The 18799-nt window shown below is 55.2% G+C and overlaps 1 protein-coding gene across 4 annotated transcripts in view; it reads left to right on the top strand.

Moving 5' to 3' along the window:
* TTC7B (tetratricopeptide repeat domain 7B) overlaps window positions 1–18799 on the top strand; it is a 239873-nt gene that overhangs the window by 206399 nt on the left and 14675 nt on the right. For all 4 annotated transcript variants that reach the window (XM_082617199.1, XM_082617197.1, XM_082617195.1 and 1 more), the window contains one exon: window positions 1068–1270. In XM_082617199.1, coding sequence (XP_082473325.1) covers window positions 1068–1270 — 203 coding nt within the window. The remainder of the gene's footprint in view (window positions 1–1067; window positions 1271–18799) is intronic.

The following is an 18799-nucleotide window of genomic DNA, read 5'->3' as shown; positions in this document are numbered from 1 at the left end:
ATTGTGTTCTTCTATCATTCCTATTCTCGTGTGCCTTCCATTATACACAACGTGTGCATATACACGTAACTTGGAGATATGGGCACAAAACATCCTTCTCTGCCAGAAGTGGAGGCCAGCGGTCAGGGCAGGAGCGGGCGAGGAAGGCGCTGCCCCGGAGGTGGGAGGAGGGGTCCGTGGGCCCAGAGCACAGCGGCCACCTGAGCGGGGCTCTGGGCGGTGGTCTTGACAGGCGTGGCTGAGGAGGGAGAGGAGTCTTCCCACATCCGGCCAACGCAGGCCCTACATTGGAGAAGTGGTGGGGCCGTGACCTCAGGGCCCTCAGGAGATGAGAGATCTGAGCGGACCTGGGGATGGTTGGGGGCACTGGACGTGCGTGGTGGAAGCCAGGGCTGCAGAGCAATTAGGGACCCTCCACGTAGGCGTGGGAGACTTGAGGCCTGAGATTGGAGGAGAGCTCATCTTCCTGCTTTTTGGAAAGCGATGGCTCGTCAGTGTTATACAGTTACTAGTCCCCCGGTGCAGTGGCTTTCCCAGGTCGGTCCAGGGCAGGGTCTGATGGAGCAGCGATTTTACCTCGTGCCCATAGCAGCCACCACCTGCTGGCCTTGTCACACTTCCTGGCATCAGGGGAAGCAGCCCGAGAGCCGAGCCGTTGCCCTGTGAGGGGCCATGCACCTCTGGTTTGCCTGTCCTTGGGTTCAGCCAGCCCTTCTTCTGTGGTTGTCAGAGCTGAGGGCAGGTGTCCCTGGTGGGCCCTGAGGATGCGTGACCTCCGAAAGGGGGGTGGGGCCCAGGCAGGCCTCACTCCCCTCTCATCGGTGGTGACAAGTGTCCCCTCCGAGGCCGCACGGCCTTGACTCGAGTGCCTGTGAACAGTGGGCGGGAAGGACCGTCAGCCCGCGGCTGTTTCCACTTGGGGTTGGGGGCTGGGCTGGCTGGCTCTAGGCCCTGCGTATTCCAGGTGGGCCCCTGCCAGACTCCCATGGTGGAGGGGAGGCGATGTCCCAGGGCCTCTGAAGGACAGGGACCCAGGACAGCACCTGCCTGTGCTCTCCTCCTCACAGCTGAAGTCTACATCGGCATTGGGAAGCCGGCAGAAGCCACAGCCTGTACCCAAGAAGCTGCCAACCTCTTCCCGATGTCCCACAACGTCCTGTACATGCGAGGCCAGGTTGCCGAGCTCCGAGGGAACATCGAGGAGGCCCGGCGGTGGTACGAAGAGGCCTTATCCATAAGCCCCACCCACGTGAAGAGCATGCAGCGGCTGGTGAGTCTGAGCGCCGGCGGGGCCTCCAGCCCTGGACCAGGGGTCCCCTGGGAAGCAGCACATAGTCCTTGACCCTCAAACCCTGTTCCCGTTCCAAAGGCCAGATGCACTTGGCCTGCCAGGCTGTCAAGGTGCATAAAGCCAGCGAGCGCCGTTGCTGTTGTAGTTTACACAAATGGAGCTCATAGAATCGGCAGCGCACAGCCTCAGCGACCCTACCTGGGGGTCCTGATCGGTGTGACGGGAGGGTTTTGAGTCAGCGGTCTCCGGCCAGCAGTCCAAGCCACCTTGTGGCCCTGGGTTTCATGAAGACATATTTGTGGGCTTTGGGCACTATCATTGTCATCTTGGTCTCCGAGCTGCTTATAGCAGCCACCTTGGGGGTGTCCGCACCTTGGGGAGCCTTCAGTACAGAAGTCAGAGCACTTTACCTCCTGGGGGGCTCTCTTACCTTGAGGGAGCCGAGACCCCAGCCTGTCTCGGAGGCCACTGGCTAGTGGGAGCATCCTGTCAGAGGACGGGGGCAGCCCTACTGCGCCCAGAGGACCCAGGTAAGTCACCACAGCGTCCACACTGCATACGGGTGTGGTGGCTCTGAGGCCGCACACGCCCCTCCTCTGGGTGCCCAGCCAGGAGCCCGGGGCTGCCCCACTGCTCCCCTCCCTACCTTGCCTGGGAGTTGGCCACCCGACCACCTCGGTTTCAGTTGGGCGGGGTCAGTTAGACCACTCTGGAGGGTTCTCAGAACACACGTGGGGCACAGCGGCTGCACGGGAGCCGCCCGTCTGCTGTCCCCTTCCTGCAAGAGTCTGGACAGAGACTTGGAGATGAACCGGGTCCAGGGAGCTGGTGAAAAGCCGCTTTCTCTGGGCCTGTCGGCCAGACTTAGCTTCTGAATTTGTATTTCATTCTTAGCGGTAGGACATCTCTGATTTCATGAGCCACGGGAAGGGAAAAGCCGGTAATGCAGCCGAGGTGTCCTTCAGGTGGGCAGCCCTCGGGAGCCCAGCGTGTATGATCAGGGGGGTGTGACATGGAGGAACGGGCATCGCACAAGGTGTCCAGGGACAGAGTTCTGGCCCTGCCGTGTCACTCGCTCGCTCTCTGACTTTGGGGAAAGCCCACAAGCTCTCCGCACTCGGTTTCCTTGCTGTAAAATGAAAATATTCAACTAGATAGGCTGTGAGTTTCTGTCCAGTGCTAAGAGGATACGGTTTTGTAACCAATAAGTAAAATGTTCTCCAGAGGGTCCCAAAGGCTTCATTCTCTCACCATTGCTCACAGTAACATCGCAAAATGTAGATGGAGCTGAGCAGTAACTACTGGTTTTCAGCAGAAGAGGGCCCAGGTGCCCAGCATTAGGAACCATGGGAAACGTATGCTTCTGAGTCAGATCTGGGTTCAAACTCAGCCCTGTCCCTGCCCCCGGGACACCTTGGGCTAGTCACTTAACCTCTAAGTTCCTCAGTGTTTCTGTGCATTGAGCTGTTCCTTACCCAGTTCATTTGTGAGAACAACATGAAATGATTTACATAATGAGGCCAGCAGAGCTCCTGGCACCTAGTAGGTGCTCATTAAATAGAAAACTGAAGACAATCATTTTCAGTTTTAAAAGTAAATCAGACCTTGTAATAATTACAATCATTTAATTTTCAACGTCCCTTTATGAGCATTTTGTAGTTCAGTACAGCTTTATAAATAATTTTACGTATTATCCAAACATTAGTTTGTTTGATTAAAAATATTCCATGGCTTTTCATTTTTGTCTCACTATTGTAAGAGGAATTTGTAAAGAGCTTTTGAGATCTCCCTGCTTTTGCTGAAGTATCACAGAAGAGGTATAATCAACACCGAGTACCCAGCCTTTTTATTAAAAAGAGGCAGCGTGTTTCTACCCCGGGGCCTATGAATTATTCAGAGAAGTATTTCTTGTTTGTCCCCAAGGGGAACACATGAGACAAAAGATCAAATAGGAAAATCGCACCGGGAAAGTTTTCTGTTTCACCTTTGGAGCTTGTCAAGACACCTGAGCTCCCTGCCAAATGCCAGACGCCTTCCTTTCTGAAAGGAGCAGCAGTGGGCCCAGCGGAGGAGAGCTGTTGAGCGAGGGCCGGGTGATGGAGGGGCCTTGCCTGTTGGATCCAGGGCAACGACCAAGCCTTCTCTGGCCTGGAGACATTAGCTGCCTTGGAGGTCTCACCAGGAGAAAATTGCGATAATAATAAACTCTTAAGACTTCTCCACGCATCCTGATACATTCAAAAACTATCCAGGGCTTCCCTGGTGGCACAGTGGTTGAGAGTCCGCCTGCCGATGCAGGGGACACGGGTTCGTGCCCCGGTCCGGGAAGATCCCACATGCCGCGGAGCGGCTGGGCCCGTGAGCCATGGCCGCTGAGCCTGTGCATCCGGAGCCTGTGCTCCGCAACGGGAGAGGCCACAGCAGTGAGAGGCCTGCGTACCGCAAAAAATAATAATAATAATAATAATAATAAAAACTATCCAGACTGGAGGCCGACTGAGACCAACAGGCCTACAAATTTGAGGAGTTCAGATTCTCGTGGTCTGAAACTGCCCAGTGACTGTGATTGTTGTGGGACCCAAAGGGTGGCTTGGCCGGTTCCTTCTTGGTGACCTCGTAAATGATGCACGCCGGCCTGCGTCCTCCCAGCCCAGCCACAGCTGGCGGGGGCCCCGCTGCAGCCAAGGTCAGCTTCCCCTCCCACCGGCGCTGCTGACTCTCCTGGTGCCCATGGAGGGGCAGCCCCTGGAACCCAGGCCCCCAGCCCTGAACATCACAACCCTCTCTTTCCTGCCTCCCACCCCAACTGCACAGGAAAGCTCTGTTTCTTTGGCTCACCCTCTTTGTGCATAAAGAGGCATAATCTTAGCCCCAGACACAAATGAAGCATGAGAAGGGAAACCTCTTTCTGAGTCCCAGAAGGTCGTGCCTCTACCCTCGTGGCAGCCAGACTGGTTTGCAAGCCCCTAAGTGAAGACGAAGTGTCAGCAGGGAGATCAGAGGCCGTCTTTTTACCAAGTGACGTCCAAGGGAAGAGTCGGGGGCTCTAGACTTACGGGGCAGAGGAGGAGGAAACAGACATGAGCGTTGGCACCTGCCTGGCTCTCAGGAGTGGGGTGCGCAAGTGACAGGGTTGGCCAAGGAGGCCTGGTCGCCAGGCCACGGCGAGGGTCAGAGGTCAAGACTAGAAGGAGTTCGAAGGACCTGAGCGCGGCAGCGAGCACCACCCCAAAGAACCAGCCAAGGGGCTTCCAAGGGAAGGAACTGACTGCAGGCAGATTGAAGGTCATGGAAAAAGCCCAGAGGATGGAAGGTGCGTCTGCGTCAGCCCTGATGCTCAGAGAGGAAGGAGAGGGGCCGAGGGGCAGTCGGACAGAGCCGATATGAAGGAAGGAAGCCACGTTGTGTGTCACAGGTGGAGACCAGGGGCTGACGGTAGCCTCTGAGAAAGATTAGCAGTCGGGGCATGAGCTTGTTCCCTGAGGAACGATTGTTTGCTACCTTCTAGGGCAGGTTAGTGGGAGGATGCACCACCGCCCAGCCCAGCTCGTAGGAGAGGCATGATTTCAGAGAAATGCAAACACATTAATATTGTTAAAAAGCAATAACGACTTGGAGGCAGATGGTATTCATTAAAGTATTAAATGTATTAAAGTTAATACAAGGTCAGACTTGACAACAGAAATGTAAATTAAACCCCAGTGAAAATTGACAGTTTTCTAATAGTTTCAGCCTTCACAGATGTGTTTAAATTCACATACAGGGCAAAGGAAGAAGAGAAATAATGTGTTTAATATTAATAATGAGATAGCACAAGACAAGAGAGCTGAGTGTGGGCAGATAGTAAGGGAGCAGTGAGCTGACGGGATAAGGAATTACAAAGTGATGTTGTTGACAAGGGGAGAGAATCATAGAGTGATCAGACTTTTTTCCAGAAAATCTAAAGGCATATTTTCATATCATTTTTGCATAAGTATATACCTTTACATACATTTGCATGCCATGGTAAAAAGCCTTTCCCTCCCAGGACCTGAGATAAATTAATGAAACATAGAGCAAGTGTTTCCACACCAGTAACCCTGTGCTCAGGAGGAGGGGGTAGAGAAGGGAAATGGGGCTCACGGCGGACTAAGGGCAGAGGAGTGGCCTCTGGGTGATAACACCCAGGCCAAGGACAGGCACGGACTCAGGGTAGACAGGGACACGATGACCAGGACAGGGACAGGCTCTGCAAACAGGGCCACCTGCTTGCCCTCTGATAACGTCAGCCTAGGCTCCCGAGGGCAGTGTGTGAGATGGGAGGGTAAGAAAGGAACAGAGGGGCTTCCCTCGTGGCGCAGTGGTTGGGAGTCCGCCTGCCGATGCAGGGGACGCGGGTTCGTGCCCCGGTCCGGGAAGATCCCATGTGCCGCGGAGCGGCTGGGCCCGTGAGCCATGGCCGCTGAGCCTGCGCGTCCAGAGCCTGTGCTCCGCAACGGGAGAGGCCACAGCAGGGAGAGGCCCGCGTACCGCAAAAAAATAAAAATAAAAAACTTAAAGGAACAGAGCCTTCGAGAGATGAACGTGGAAGGATGCCAGAAAGGCTGTGTGCAGGGGAGCTGATGTTGGTAAGACTAGAGGGGAAAATACTGCTGAGAAAGTAACTTATCCTGGAGCACATTACCAATGAACTGGACAGGTCAAAAAGAGGTGTGAAACAGAAGCAGATGATGGGGTCTCCCAGGGCATGCTGGGGGCCGGGGCCACAGGAGAGGGAGACAGGCATGCTCTGCTCGGACAGCTTTGGGGAGGGTGTCAGCTGGAGAGGGGCTGGGCCCGGAGTGCCCCGCTCGCACCCCAACCCCGCCCTGCAGGGAAGGAAGTGGACTGACGTGTCCCCAAGGGATGGGCCTCCAACTACGGCAAGATGAGGGTCTCTCAGAGCTAATGCCGAAGCGGGGAAAAACCAGAGGGAAAGCACCAGGGACCACGCCCTTGAATGTTGGAGGTCCCACGACAAGGCTGGACACCTGGACAGGGACAGAGGCCATCCGTCCTTCAAAGCAGGGCAGCTAGGAGACCGGGGGTGGGCGGTGTGAATTTCACCCGCTCTGCCACAGGAAGTAGTGAGAAAGGCCCACTGGTGGAGCTCCCCAAAGAAAGGGGAGGACGATGGGGAAGAGAGACCATCGGAGGCCAGGGGTCAGGCCCCAGGGGTCCTCCCAGGAGTGGGGCGGAAGCCTCCCTGCCTCAGCCTGAGGGCCCCGCGATGGTGGGTTGTATGAATAGCTCGGCAAGGACCCCCAGGGAGGCTGCAGGGGGTTCCTGCTCAGTGGAAAGTCACTTTGGGGGCTATTGTAGGCGGCCAGTTGAATAATAGAATAGGCTTTTTATTTGGGGCGTGAAGGGTCCAAAAGTGCTGGTTGGCCTCCGTGGATGAGGCGTGAAACACCCCTCACCCCACACCCCAGTTCAATTCAGACAGCTCCAGGCTAAAGATTTCAGCACAGCTGTCTTCGAGGGTTTCCTCCGTGATCTTACATTTTCAGAAACGTCAGAAATCTGTAGTGACATCAAGTGTGAGAACTTCAGAACGGGAGCTGCAGTTCTGTTCCGGGAACACATTAGTAGCAAAGGCTGGCAGAGAACGGCCGCGCTGTCGGAAAAGTGCATTCTGTTATGAAATACCCGGAGGCACGCCACGTTGGCGGGAGGCCTAGAAGCAGGACCTGAAATGCGCAGTGCAGTGGGACAAGTCTTCTGGATGGTTACTACATTTTAAGCTGTTTTCACAGCTCTAAAGTTTGAGCCAGAAGCATCCAAACAAGGCTAAGGACATGGCTCGGAGATGGCGGCAGCTCTTCTGAAGTTCAAAGAGGGACCTGAAGTCGGAGCTTTCTTTAAACTGTCCTCAAGCTTACACGCTTGTCTCCTGTGCGAAAATACTTCATCCCATTGCGCATGACGAGCCAGAAGGGTGGCAGGCAGGGCAGGTTTGAATCAAGGGCAAGAGGTGACTCCGGCTTGCCTGAGGCAGCTTGCACTGCTAAATTATGAAACTTTGGTGTTTTTCTCTCTCTCCCTCTTTTAAAGTGTTTCATGAGATTTGGAGGAAATTGCTTGTGTCTATTTTATGATTTAGAAGCATGTTTTCCAGTTGATGCCCCTATTGGAGGAGAGATGCAGCCTGAAGTCGTGAACTTTTCAGGGTGATTCCAGAGGCGGCAGCTGTCTGTGTATCTGTCTAGCTTATCCATCCGTTTAGTAAGGGGTACCCAGGGCCCAGGGCACAGACAGGGCAGGGCTCCACACCTTTCCCTTGGAGAAGCCAGTCTTACAGAAGGGAACTTTGTTCCTTCCTGTTACTCTGGATAAGACCCAGGTACAATTAAGGTAATGAAGCCGAACGGAGATACCCTTCCCCTTGCAAATGCTGATCTTGAGAAACGGATCTCTTTCATCCAAAGTATCGATTTCTCTCTGTACATAGAAAGAATGATTGGCAGGGAACAAAACACTACCATCGTCTAGTGAGAAGCCTTAATCTGTTAATTGCATTTCATTTACTTCCAGGACTTTTAAAATGCTTTTCAACGTAAGGGGAACAATTGTTTTCTTTAAAGAAAGACGACTGAAATAGTTGGATGCCCACCTTTCCTACTCATCTGTGTGCTATGGGCAGTACTCTTTGAACAGTGTACAGGCCTTAACTTCTCTACTGCCTTTACTGACAGTATGTGGGGCTCAAACTAACAGAGGAGAGGAAACAGCAGGGCCTTCTGCCAGAGGCTTAGCCCCTGTTGTTCACTCCAGCTTCCCTCCCGTCCCTTAAGGGTACACACTGCCTCTGAGCAACTTTGACAGCTTCAGGCCTTTCCAAGAATGTTTCTTTTTTTTAATAGATTTATTTATTTATTTTTGGCTGCGTTGGGTCTTCGTTGCTGCGCGCGGGCTTGCTCTAGTTACGGTGAGCCGGGGCCTCTCTTGTTGCGGAGCACGGGCTCTAGGTGTGCGGGCTTCAGTAGTTGTGGCACGCGGGCTCGGTAGTTGTGGCTCTCAGTCTCTAGAGTGCAGGCTCTGTAGTTGTGGCACACGGGCTTAGTTGCTCCTCGGCATGTGAGATCTTCTCCGACCAGGGCTCGAATCCGTGTCCCCTGCATTGGCAGGCGGATTCTTAATCACTGCGCCACCAGGGAAGTCCCCCAAGAATTGTTAATAATTAGCACGAATATAACCTTAACCTCTAAAAGGAAATGTAAAACCTCATTCGCCGTATCTGATGTTTATTCTTGCAGTATGAAATATGAACTAGAGAATTTCATTTTTACTGATGGGGATGCTGCCCTTGGTGACCTGCCCTAGGTCATATTCCAAGTTAGGAGCAGGGCCAGGACAAGAAGGTAGAGTCACTTAAGAGTCTCCAGCTTGAAGGACAGCACGGCACAGAGGTTGAGAGCATGGCGCTGGAGCCAACCCACCTGGGTCCCAGCTTTGTCACTTAGCAACTGTGTGGCCTGAGATAAGTCCCTTAATCTTTCGGTACTTCCATTTTCTCAGCTATAAAATGGGGATAATAATGGTGACCCCCTGGCGGTGTGATTTTGCGGGTTAAGTGAGTCACACAGGCTGCCTAGCGCTCCATAAGCACTAGCTATGAGCGTTACTACCAGTCTCCATAATTTAGGTCCCACCTGCCCGTGGTGGAAGCCTCTCTGCCTCGATTTGACAGGGAGTTCTTTTCTGAAGGAACTGACCATGGGTGTGGCTTTCCTCCTGAACCAAATTTCAGCAGCTGGAGGAGCTGAAATAAGAATATATCATGGGGCTTCCCTGGTGGAGCAGTGGTTGAGAGTCTGCCTGCCGATGCAGGGGACACGGGCTCGTGCCCCGGTCTGGGAAGATCCCACATGCCGCGGAGCGGCTAGGCCCGTGAGCCATGGCCACTGAGCCTGTGCGTCCGGAGCCTGTGCTCCGCAACAGGAGAGACCACAACAGTGAGAGGCCCGCATACCGCAAAATATATATATATATATATCATGGCACATGCTTGGCCAAGAGCATGGTATTACAGTTTCCTTTTTAAGTATTACTTTCTGACTGTTTCTGTTGAGCCTGTAGCCCTGGTTATCAAGGCTGAAAGGAGTCAGGGAACGGTGGAGGCCCCAGCTGGCCTGACTTGTTGTCAGGTAGAGGCGGAAAGCATCTCTTCTGACTGTGTTCAGAGGGAGGCCCAGATGGGCCAGACCAGGGCTGCTGTGGAAGATGGGTGCCCCCATGGCCAGGTTGGGGTGGGCCCTCGGCCTGTGGGCAGGGGCAGTCGGGTACCAGGCATCAGCCTGGGCGGCAGGAAAGGCAGAGCCTGTCGTGGAGCCCGGCTCAGCAGTCACTGCCTCTGAGAAGCGCTTCTTGGCCCCCTACGTACCCACCCTGACAGAGGGTCCCTCAGCCCCCTGACCTCCCTCCCAGGAAGCACCGGTTGAACCAACGCGGACTTGTTTGCTCATGGGTCTGTCTGCTCCTTGGGGGAAGGCGCCCTGCCTGAGGCAGCCCAGTGACTGCGTAGACCAGGGGTGGCCGGCCGGCGTGGGGCGGGTGGGCTGGGGAGGAGGGAGAGGGGGAGAACAACTACAGGCGACCGTGAACTTGACAGATGTCATTACTCCCCTTTTATGAGTGAAGCCCCCCCAAAGCCTGGGTGCTAATTCCCTGGAATAGACTGAGCAGCTCTCGTGGGAACATGCTGGCTCCGGCCGGGCAGGTTAGCTAGCTCTTTGTTGGCTCCGCCTCAGCACAAAGTCCCATCGACCACGAGGACAGGAAATGACATTGAGGTGGGACTGGAGACCGTGGAGGCCCGGACAGGGCTAATGAATGCACCTCCCAGGGCAGCGGGATCTCAGAGAGGACTTGCTGGGCTGCCAGGCAGGGCTCCCGTCAGGTGTGTCAGCTTAGTGGTTACCTGTGGACCTGCTCCAGGGGCTGAACATGACAGAAGGCTGGAGGGGCAGCCCTCTGTTCGGGGGCCCCGGGAGGGGGGCGGCGACGGCCCCTCTCAAGTTCAGACACTCTGTCCTGTTGTCCCCAAGTACATTCTTCTGTGTCAGACCCTGAACCCCATTTGGGGAGGATGGTGGTCACCATCCTTAGACCACAGATGGCCGTGGGACGCTACTGGAGTCCACAGTGGCCTTCCGTCCTCACAGGCAGCATCGCAGCGAGAGAGGCCTGGGCCAAGGGCGGGCAGGCGCCCCCGTGCAGCTGTCTGCTGGGCCTGCGAGGCTCTCTCAGTCCAGTCGGGGAGGGTCACCTCTAAGAAACGGACTCACCTGACCACGCCCACGAGAGACCTAGTTCCAGACCAGAGATCAAAATGGTAATGTAAAAAGAATCCACCATTCCTTGGTCAAAGCCCCTGTGCTCTGTTTCTCCGCTCCCCAGAGGAGCTCACCTGCCAAGCTAGATGCCAGGCCCCAAGGCCTGACTCAGACTCAAGTGCCGGGGAGGCTGAAATGGCCACCCCGGGCAGCCGGGGGCACCAAGGCAGACGTGTTGACGTGGCAGCCGCCGAGGGGTTGGAGCTGCGTGGACCCAGGCAGCACCCCTCCTCCGCCACACAGAGCTTCTTCCTGGGCCAGAACTCTCCCACCTGTTACCTCCCCTGTAGGCCAGAACCTCCCTGCTAATGTCCTGTGGCTACAGATGAGCCAAGAAAGGGATAGCTTCAGCCCTGTGTGCCATGCAGGTATCATTAAACATCATTTCCTGTCTGAAAACAACGGACATCCAAACCCCACTCCCTCAGGCCAGGTGAATTCTCTTGTAGTGGACTTTCTGTTGGTCACCCCCGAGCCATCTCTCCCAAGGACACGCTTTTGTCCCTTGGTTGTGACTCGGGACACATCCTCAGCCCTTCCTGCTGGTTCCCTCTATAGATTGTGAGCCTGGTGTCCCGTTCAGGGCGAGACCACCTTCTGCTCTTGGTCCCAGACTGAGGGAGCCTCTTCTTTTGCCCCTGACCACCCCCCCCAAACCCAGATGAAAGCAGCTTCCTGATTTCCACAGCACCAAGATATCTTCTCTGCTCTCACGTCTTGCTTGGGTTGGGGAGGGGAGTCCTCTGAGGAAGGGAGGGAGAGGCCACCTTGCCCTAACCAGCTTTTCAGAGCACCTGCGCCCGTCTGGGTGGGAGGTGATAGCAGTGGCAGAAATAGTCAAAGAGCGAGTCTGCCGAAGCGGGTCAGGGGAGCGAACCCAGCAGAGAGGACCTTTGAGTGGGGACGGGGGGCGGGTACTGGGAATGACTTGAGGGAAGAACCAGGTAATTGAAAGGCTTTACGACACGAGCTATGTCTTCACATCCTTTGGAAACTGTGCGCTTCTGGCTTGTTGGGAACGTGTGTCCTCGTTAGAGCAAAAGGAGTGTCGCCTGGGAATCCGGAACGTGTGCTGTACGTCCATGTGACTCCTGTGTGACTTGGGGCCCTTGTTCCTGCCACCCCCCGCCCCCGCCAGAAACCCTCCCACCCCAAACAGCATCCGTCGGGGCAGGGATGTTCTCTGCAGACATTTTCTGCTTGATGATTGGGTCCATCCTCCCACTGCAGCATTTTCTGGGTGCTGGCCAGGGAGCCGTGGCATCGGGCCACCCCTGCGTTCCCTGAGGACTGAAATCACAGACCCAGAAGCAACACAGACCCAGGGCAGGCTCTGAAATGCAAGCCATGTCACTAGGCTTTCCTTTGCTGCAGCTTAAGGAAAAAAATGAATTCTGTGTTTATTCCTATTTTGTTTTGGAGTCTTAGATGACTAATTACAGGCAGAGTGGTTCAGTGTCTCATTAGTAATGATGATCTAAAGTTATTTAAAATCTGACATACTCTACCCAAACCATTTATTCTTAGAAATTCTGCCCCATTATTCCAGGACGATTTGACGTTTCGCTTCCACTGCTTTCCTGCCTTTCCACAGTTATTGCTCCCTAGCTTGGATCAGGAATTTGATCCAGATTTTTTCACTTACCAGGGTCCTTCTGTGTTCTCAGATCCCGGTTCCTGATCCCCCCTCCTTATTTCAGGCCTCCCAGGATTTTAGCCCTGCTGCTTAGCTTGGATTCCTCGGCACCCTCCTCCCCCGCGCAGCCTGCCTCTGAACTCAGCCAGAGGGCGTAGCTGCCACCATTTTCTCATGGTGGCATTTGGAGCCACCCAGGCTGGCAGCCTCCGACCTGTCCCGTGCCTGAATTGCTTCCCCATCATTTGGGGCTGGTCCCAGAGACGCCCCTGCTAGTGTTTCTGGGCTCTTTCTGGGCCATGTCTCTCTCATGTGTTGTCCGGACCTTCTGACAGTCTGAGCTTAAAACTCTTCAGCCCAAAGGTCTAGGGAGGACCTCCCGTGAGAAGTCTCCCCCAGGCACTGCTTCTGGTTTTTCTGCACCGATATCAAGGATGAGGGCCTAGGGTGGACAGGTGGCAGATGAAAGCCTTTGGACCTGATGTTCCCCAGACAGTTGAAAGCAGTCCGGGGTTTAGAACGCCAATGGAATTTCCTAATCTAAGCATCCCCTTTTACAATTGGGGAAGCTGAGACAGACAGGGGAAGGGACTTGCCAAGGGCACAGCACTGAGTGGCAGACCCACCAGGGATCCTGATTCCATCACTTTTTTTTTTTTTTTTTTTGCGGTACGCGGGCCTCTCACTATCGTGGCCTCTCCCGTTGCGGAGCACAGGCTCCGGACGCGCAGGCTCAGCGGCCATGGCTCCCAGGCCTAGCCACTCCGCGGCATGTGGGATCTTCCTGGACCGGGGCACGAACCCGTGTCCCCTGCGTCGGCAGGCGGACTCTCAACCACGGCGCCACCAGGGAAGCCCCCTGATTCCATCACTTTTGAAGGTTTCATGCCCACTTTCCTTATCAGTAAAACGGGATGATAGCACTTGCCTTCTTGGGTTGGGGGTGGGGTGAAAGGGATCAGCTCTCTGAACCCCTCCAGGGTGACCCTGGCCCCAGAGAACTCTGCCCCTTGCTCTGGTGGGAGGAGTGGAATTTCTCACCATCTTCTGGGGACTGGAGGGCTTGACTCTGTGACTTGACAGTCAAGCAGTAACTGCTGAGCTGTCTCCTTTCTCTTTTGCTCTCAACTGCAGTGAAGTCTCTGTCTTTCCTCTTGCCTCTCACCTTGCCCAGAGGGGTCTCTCCCTGCTGTGTAGCATCCCTGCTCAGAGCTGCCCAGACCCTGGATATGCCTGAATCGACAGCTTCAGCACTGATTTAGGAGCCCGGGCACATGCAGAAAAGTTTCTGGGTTAGCCTTTGGTGTCCCTCCTGTTACCCAGGGGGTGGGGTGGTGGTGAAGGATTGCTTTGGAGGAAGGAATGCCAAATGCACCAATGACGAAATACCAAGAATCACCAGGTTTCAGGCTCTGGGAAGGTCATGACTTGGATCCAGATGTGCAGAAGCCTCCTCTGGGGCCTGTCATTGCAGACCCCTTGCTCTTAGAAACCTACTGACCAAGGAGGGGTACAGGTGTGCAGGGGCTCCACGCTGGGGTATTTGGTGAGAAGGCTGCCCGGGGTCTGGAGGTGGCCTTACCCCAAAGTGCCTCCAAGGCTTCAGCTGCCTCCTGGGGAGAGAAGAGAACTGCAGTCTGAGAGACCCCCCCCCCACTAGCTCTCAGATCTGGGCCTCAGTGTCCAGAAAGCCCAAGACTCCAAGAGTTTAGGAACGCCCTTTGCGAGCTCCTTAGCTCGACGGCTCCTCCACCAAGGTTCCTGGGACTCCTACCACTTCGCCCCCTGGTTACTTTGCCCCTTCACTTCCCGCCAGGTCCACTGACTGTCCCGTGGTCCCTCTCTTTCCTCCTCCAGGCTGCGCCCTCCCTCCCCTTCCTCATCTGCTTGGTGTTTACATAACACCTGTCTCTTAAAATACCTTTGCAGGTATTATTTCTTTTTTTTTTTTTTTACATCTTTATTGGAGTATAATTGCTTTACAATGGTGTGTTAGTTTCTGCTTTATAACAAAGTGAATCAGTTATACGTATACACATGTTCCCATATCTCTTCCCTCTTGAGTCTCCCTCCCTCCCACCCTCCCTATCCCACCCCTCTAGGTGGTCACAAAGCACTGAGCTGATCTCCCTGTGCTATGCGGCTGCTTCCCACTAGCTACCTTACGTTTGGTAGTGTATTGTTTCTTTTCAAGCCTCTCAGAACATCAGCTAGTCACCCAGAAGGCTTGTATAGCAGGAAAGGACTCAGTATTCGAGCCCCTGCTCCGTGTCAAGAGTTGTTCTAGCTTTACCTAGACTCCGATGGTGTCTGACAGTCAATGCGGCCTTGGTTCTCTAGAAAAATGTGAACTATCCCCTCTTGATGTCTCCTGGAGACCTGATTCTCTTGCCAGCTGGCAGCCTCCCGGGTTGGGGGGGTTGGGAGGGGGATAACCCAAGCTGATAACAGCAGTGATTGTTTCTCCAAGGAATCTTGGACACACAAACACTAAGCCTGGGATCTGGCCTTGCCAAGAGGTCAGTCTTGATTAGATCCGTAATTGAAATGCTGGCTGATGTCCTTCCAAATGAAGCAGAAACTGCTGGCCCAGCCCCACAGGGGAAGCTGTGGGGTACGATGCTGTGTCTTTCTTCATAAACAAAGGCGTGAAGCAGGCCTGTTGTGGAAAAGGGCCCCTCCCCTGTAGGGACCCAGGTCCCCACAGGTTCTCTCTGATCCTCTATGTCCGGGCAGCGGGCATCCGGACAGATGCAGGAGGCTAGAATCAAAGTGCCAGCAAGCCATCCCTGCGGGGATCTTGCAGAACAAACGAGAAGCAAAATCTGCTTCTTCCTAAGGACAAACATGCATTTTTCCAGGCCTTTCAAAGCCGGGCAGGTCAATGGAGTTATACCTGGCTCTCTAATTAGAACTCCCACAAGCTGTTAGGTTCTGTGCCTGCTGCCTGGTGTCTTACACAAAGGGGATGAATCTGCTCCTGCCTCTGGAATGATTAAAGCTGCAATCCCATCCTCCTTGCTGTCAGCAGCCCCTCCAGTCACCCCCGACCACCATGCACCCACCCACCAGTAGGACAGGACGCAGCCCGGTGTACAAGAAAGTTGGCTTTAGGGAAATCCAGGCTTAGAAGGCCATGTTGCCCAATGATCCTTTGGAGACTGAATGGGAGAAGACAAAGGCCAGGTGTCGGAGGTGTTATGAGGGCATGTCAATGATGCCTTCAGCTTCCCCGAGTCCAGTTGCTTGATGACAGAAGAAAATAGGCCTCTTTTCTCCCTTTCTGTCCTCGATCCTGGAGAAAATAGTATTTTTGTGCTGACCCCGCCCAGCCATCAAGGTCACATGTGCTTGGGCCGACGGGGTGCACGTGTTTCAGGGCACCAGCGTCGCCTGCCTTTCCTTTGCCCCTCTCTGCTCTCGTTGCGGGGCGCGGAGCTCAGGGCTCCTGCCAGTTAGAGGACGCAGACGGGGCCTGCGGGGCCGGTGGGCTGCTCTGCCCTCCGCTTCCCAGCTCTGCCTACAGTGACATCCTGTGAACTCAGCCGCAGGGGGAGTATTTATACCACGGAAAGTGGCAAATGCTACGCATCAGAGGTTTTTTCTTTCGGAGAGCAACTTTACCAGCACACGGCTGGACTCCGATCCAGATGGTTTAGGGGTGGGGAGGGAGGCAAAGGAGGAGGGGGAGCAGTGGACATCGGCAAAGAAGAGCACAGGTGTCCCTGAGTCAGGACTTCCGGGCGCAGGGTGCTTGGGGCCCAGATGCAGTGGAGCTCACCTCACCACTCTCCGCAGAGACAACAGCTGAGAGGAGGCAACGGGGAGAAAGACTGAGACTCAGAACTGCCCGGGCAGGTGGCAGGGAGGGAGAGGTCGTTGGGAGAGCTCACATTTTGGAGCCAAGAAGACGCACATTTGAATTCTAGCTCTCCCACCCCTGGGCGATTCCTACGACCTTGGACAGTTTGGCCTCTGTCATGCAGAAAGGAGAGTTCCATCCTTTTTTTTTTTTTTAACATCTTTATTAGAATATAATTGCTTTACAATGGTGCGTTAGTTTCTGCTGTGTAACAAAGTGAATTGGCCATATCTACACATACATCCCCATATCCCCTCCCTCTGGCGTCTCCCTCCCTCCCACCCTCCCCATCCCACCCCTCCAGGTGGTCACAAAGCACCGAGCTGATCTCCCTGTGATCTGCGGCTGCTTCCCACTAGCTGTCTATCCTTATAGGTGTTGTGAGGGCACCTGCCCAGCATGTAAGAGCTGCCTAGCAGGTGTTAGGTTTCTGCACCTTCCCTTTTCCCAAGGATGCATGGCTGTGAGAACGGAGGGTGAGATGAAGAGGTCCCCAGGGCCCATGAAAGGTGGATGTTCGGTCCTTTGGGAGAAGGCCAGGGCTCACTTCTCAGCAAAGCACTCCAGTCGGAGAGCAGGGGGTGCCCGAGTGGGTTACCGGGAAGCTGGGACCAGATCCACTCAGCTCCTGGGGCAGCGGAGCCCAGGGCAGATTCCCGCTGGCTGCGAGTGGCCACCTCTGTGGACCCAGTGAGTGTTACCTTCCCTAAGTCCACACACGTGAGAGTTGCAGGAGCTTAACCACAGGAGCGATACTTGCAGTGGCTGTAATTACCTCCTCCGATTGCCTGTCTCCATCCAGGTGATTGGTCAACCCCTCAGGGATCCACTGGGGAGCTCCCTGCACAGGCACGTGGCCTGGAGAAGCCTTCACAGCCCTGGGCACCGAGGCCCAGCCCCGAGGGCCTCTGTTCAGGGGAGCCACCACATCACTGCACCCTTCCCATGGGGGCTGATGGGGGAGTTTTGAGGAAATGGCCCTAATATTGATGCTGTTTACTCTGTGTTGAAGTGGTCAGTGGTAAGAGCTCAGCTCTGTGGGAACAGAGAGAGCGGGCCAGGTTGTTCCATTTCCCCAGCAGCCACATGGTTCCCGGTGGCAGCTGCTCCCCGCGTGTCCCAGGACGAGGCCTGAGGGCCCTGGGGAGAACGTTTATAACAAAAGTCCAGGCGTGCAAGTCCCCATGTCCGAGCAAACTGCCTGTCTTTCTTTTCCTCGCTGCAGCGTAGCTTCCCCGGGCTCTGGCCTCCAGGCCGGGTCCCGGAGCCCACACCTACCTTCCTGCCCGGACTCCGTGGGGTGAGTCCTCCTGTTATTTGTGGAAAACGTTTTTTCCGAGGCTTATCAATTCCTGTCCTCCCGTCATCAGAAACTGTCTTATCATTTCCGTTTGTTCCTGTGTAAAAATGGAAAAATTGTTCATGCCAAACCCTGGCGGGGGTGGGGGAGGCGCTTGCCAAAATGACCGCATCCTCTTCAGCGGAGAGTAAATCACCGCGCTCACGTCCCGGCGGGGCAGGTGGGGAGCACTGTCCCGCTCCAGCGGGTGGGCCTCGGGTGGGCAGCCCCCGGAAGGACCTGCTGGAAGCCCGGTCACGGGAGCTCTTGGCCTTGAGGCGTCCTGGTGGCTGTCGTGTAGCTGATGTTCTCCATGATATCCCCAAGGGGCCTGCAGGGCTGGGGCCTGGAAGCCCTCCCCTCCGCTCCCCTGCCCCAGGTGACATGGAGGGTGCCAGCCCTTCTTAGGGTGGGCACTGCCTAGACTGGAGTGGGTGACTGAGCAGGGAGATGACACCCATACACAGCCATCTATTGAGTGCCTGTAGTACACCGAGCATGTGCCAGGGACCGGAACTGCCTTTCAGTCAAGCAGCATTTACCGAGCGCCCACGGGGTTCCAGGGCACACAGGTCCCCAGCGTCCCCAGGGTCCCGCACAGAATCAGAGCAGAGCCCGCTCCCCTCTCTTCCGCCTGGGCTATTGCGCCGCGGTAGGGAACGTGCCGCCGGGGCCGCTCTCCTGTTTGTGTCCAGTTTCGCTGCTGGACGGCAGCCCTGCTCTGGGCCTCTCCTCCCCCGGGAAGCCCTCCCAGCCGCGCCGGCCGCTGCCCCTCGCCCCTTCCTTTCACGCTGTGGTCGGTTCCCCTGCAGACAGCAGGAAAGAGGCTGCCCTGTAGTGTTTTCTGCTTGTTTCTCCAATTAAACTTTAAGCCCTGAAAGAATAGGTAGGCACCAGGTGTGTCGTAGGTGCTCCAAAAATACCTGTTAGGTGGGAAATTCTACCAAACCCTAGTGTTTTCATCTGGAGATGAAAATTTTCTAGGTTGGGAAAGAGGCTAGAGAGAAGGTTTTGCCTAAGTTGGACAGCTGGCGGTGGACCACAGAGCTGGCCTGAGAGGGCGTGCCCTCCACCAGCGTGCCGTCTCCCGGCCCCAGCTGCCGGCCCAGGGAAGGCCAGGACTTCTTGCTGGAAATAACACGACCGGCTTTTGCTTTCATTGTTTGGTGGTAAATGTTCAGACTCACGTACAGTGACACCCCAGTCAAAGGTGTGACCCTCCCCCACCCCATCCCCCCATCTGAGGACAGGTTGGGACAGAGACCTGATGAGGGTGTGCCAGGGTCGTTGGGAAGGGATCTCAGCCTGGGACCTCAGG

The sequence above is a fragment of the Mesoplodon mirus genome (genome assembly GCF_964341445.2).
Source record: "Mesoplodon mirus genome assembly, chromosome: 4".
Classification (NCBI taxonomy): Eukaryota; Metazoa; Chordata; class Mammalia; order Artiodactyla; family Ziphiidae; genus Mesoplodon; species Mesoplodon mirus.
Note: the sequence above shows the minus strand (reverse complement) of the source record. Positions and strands in the feature narration are given on the sequence as shown.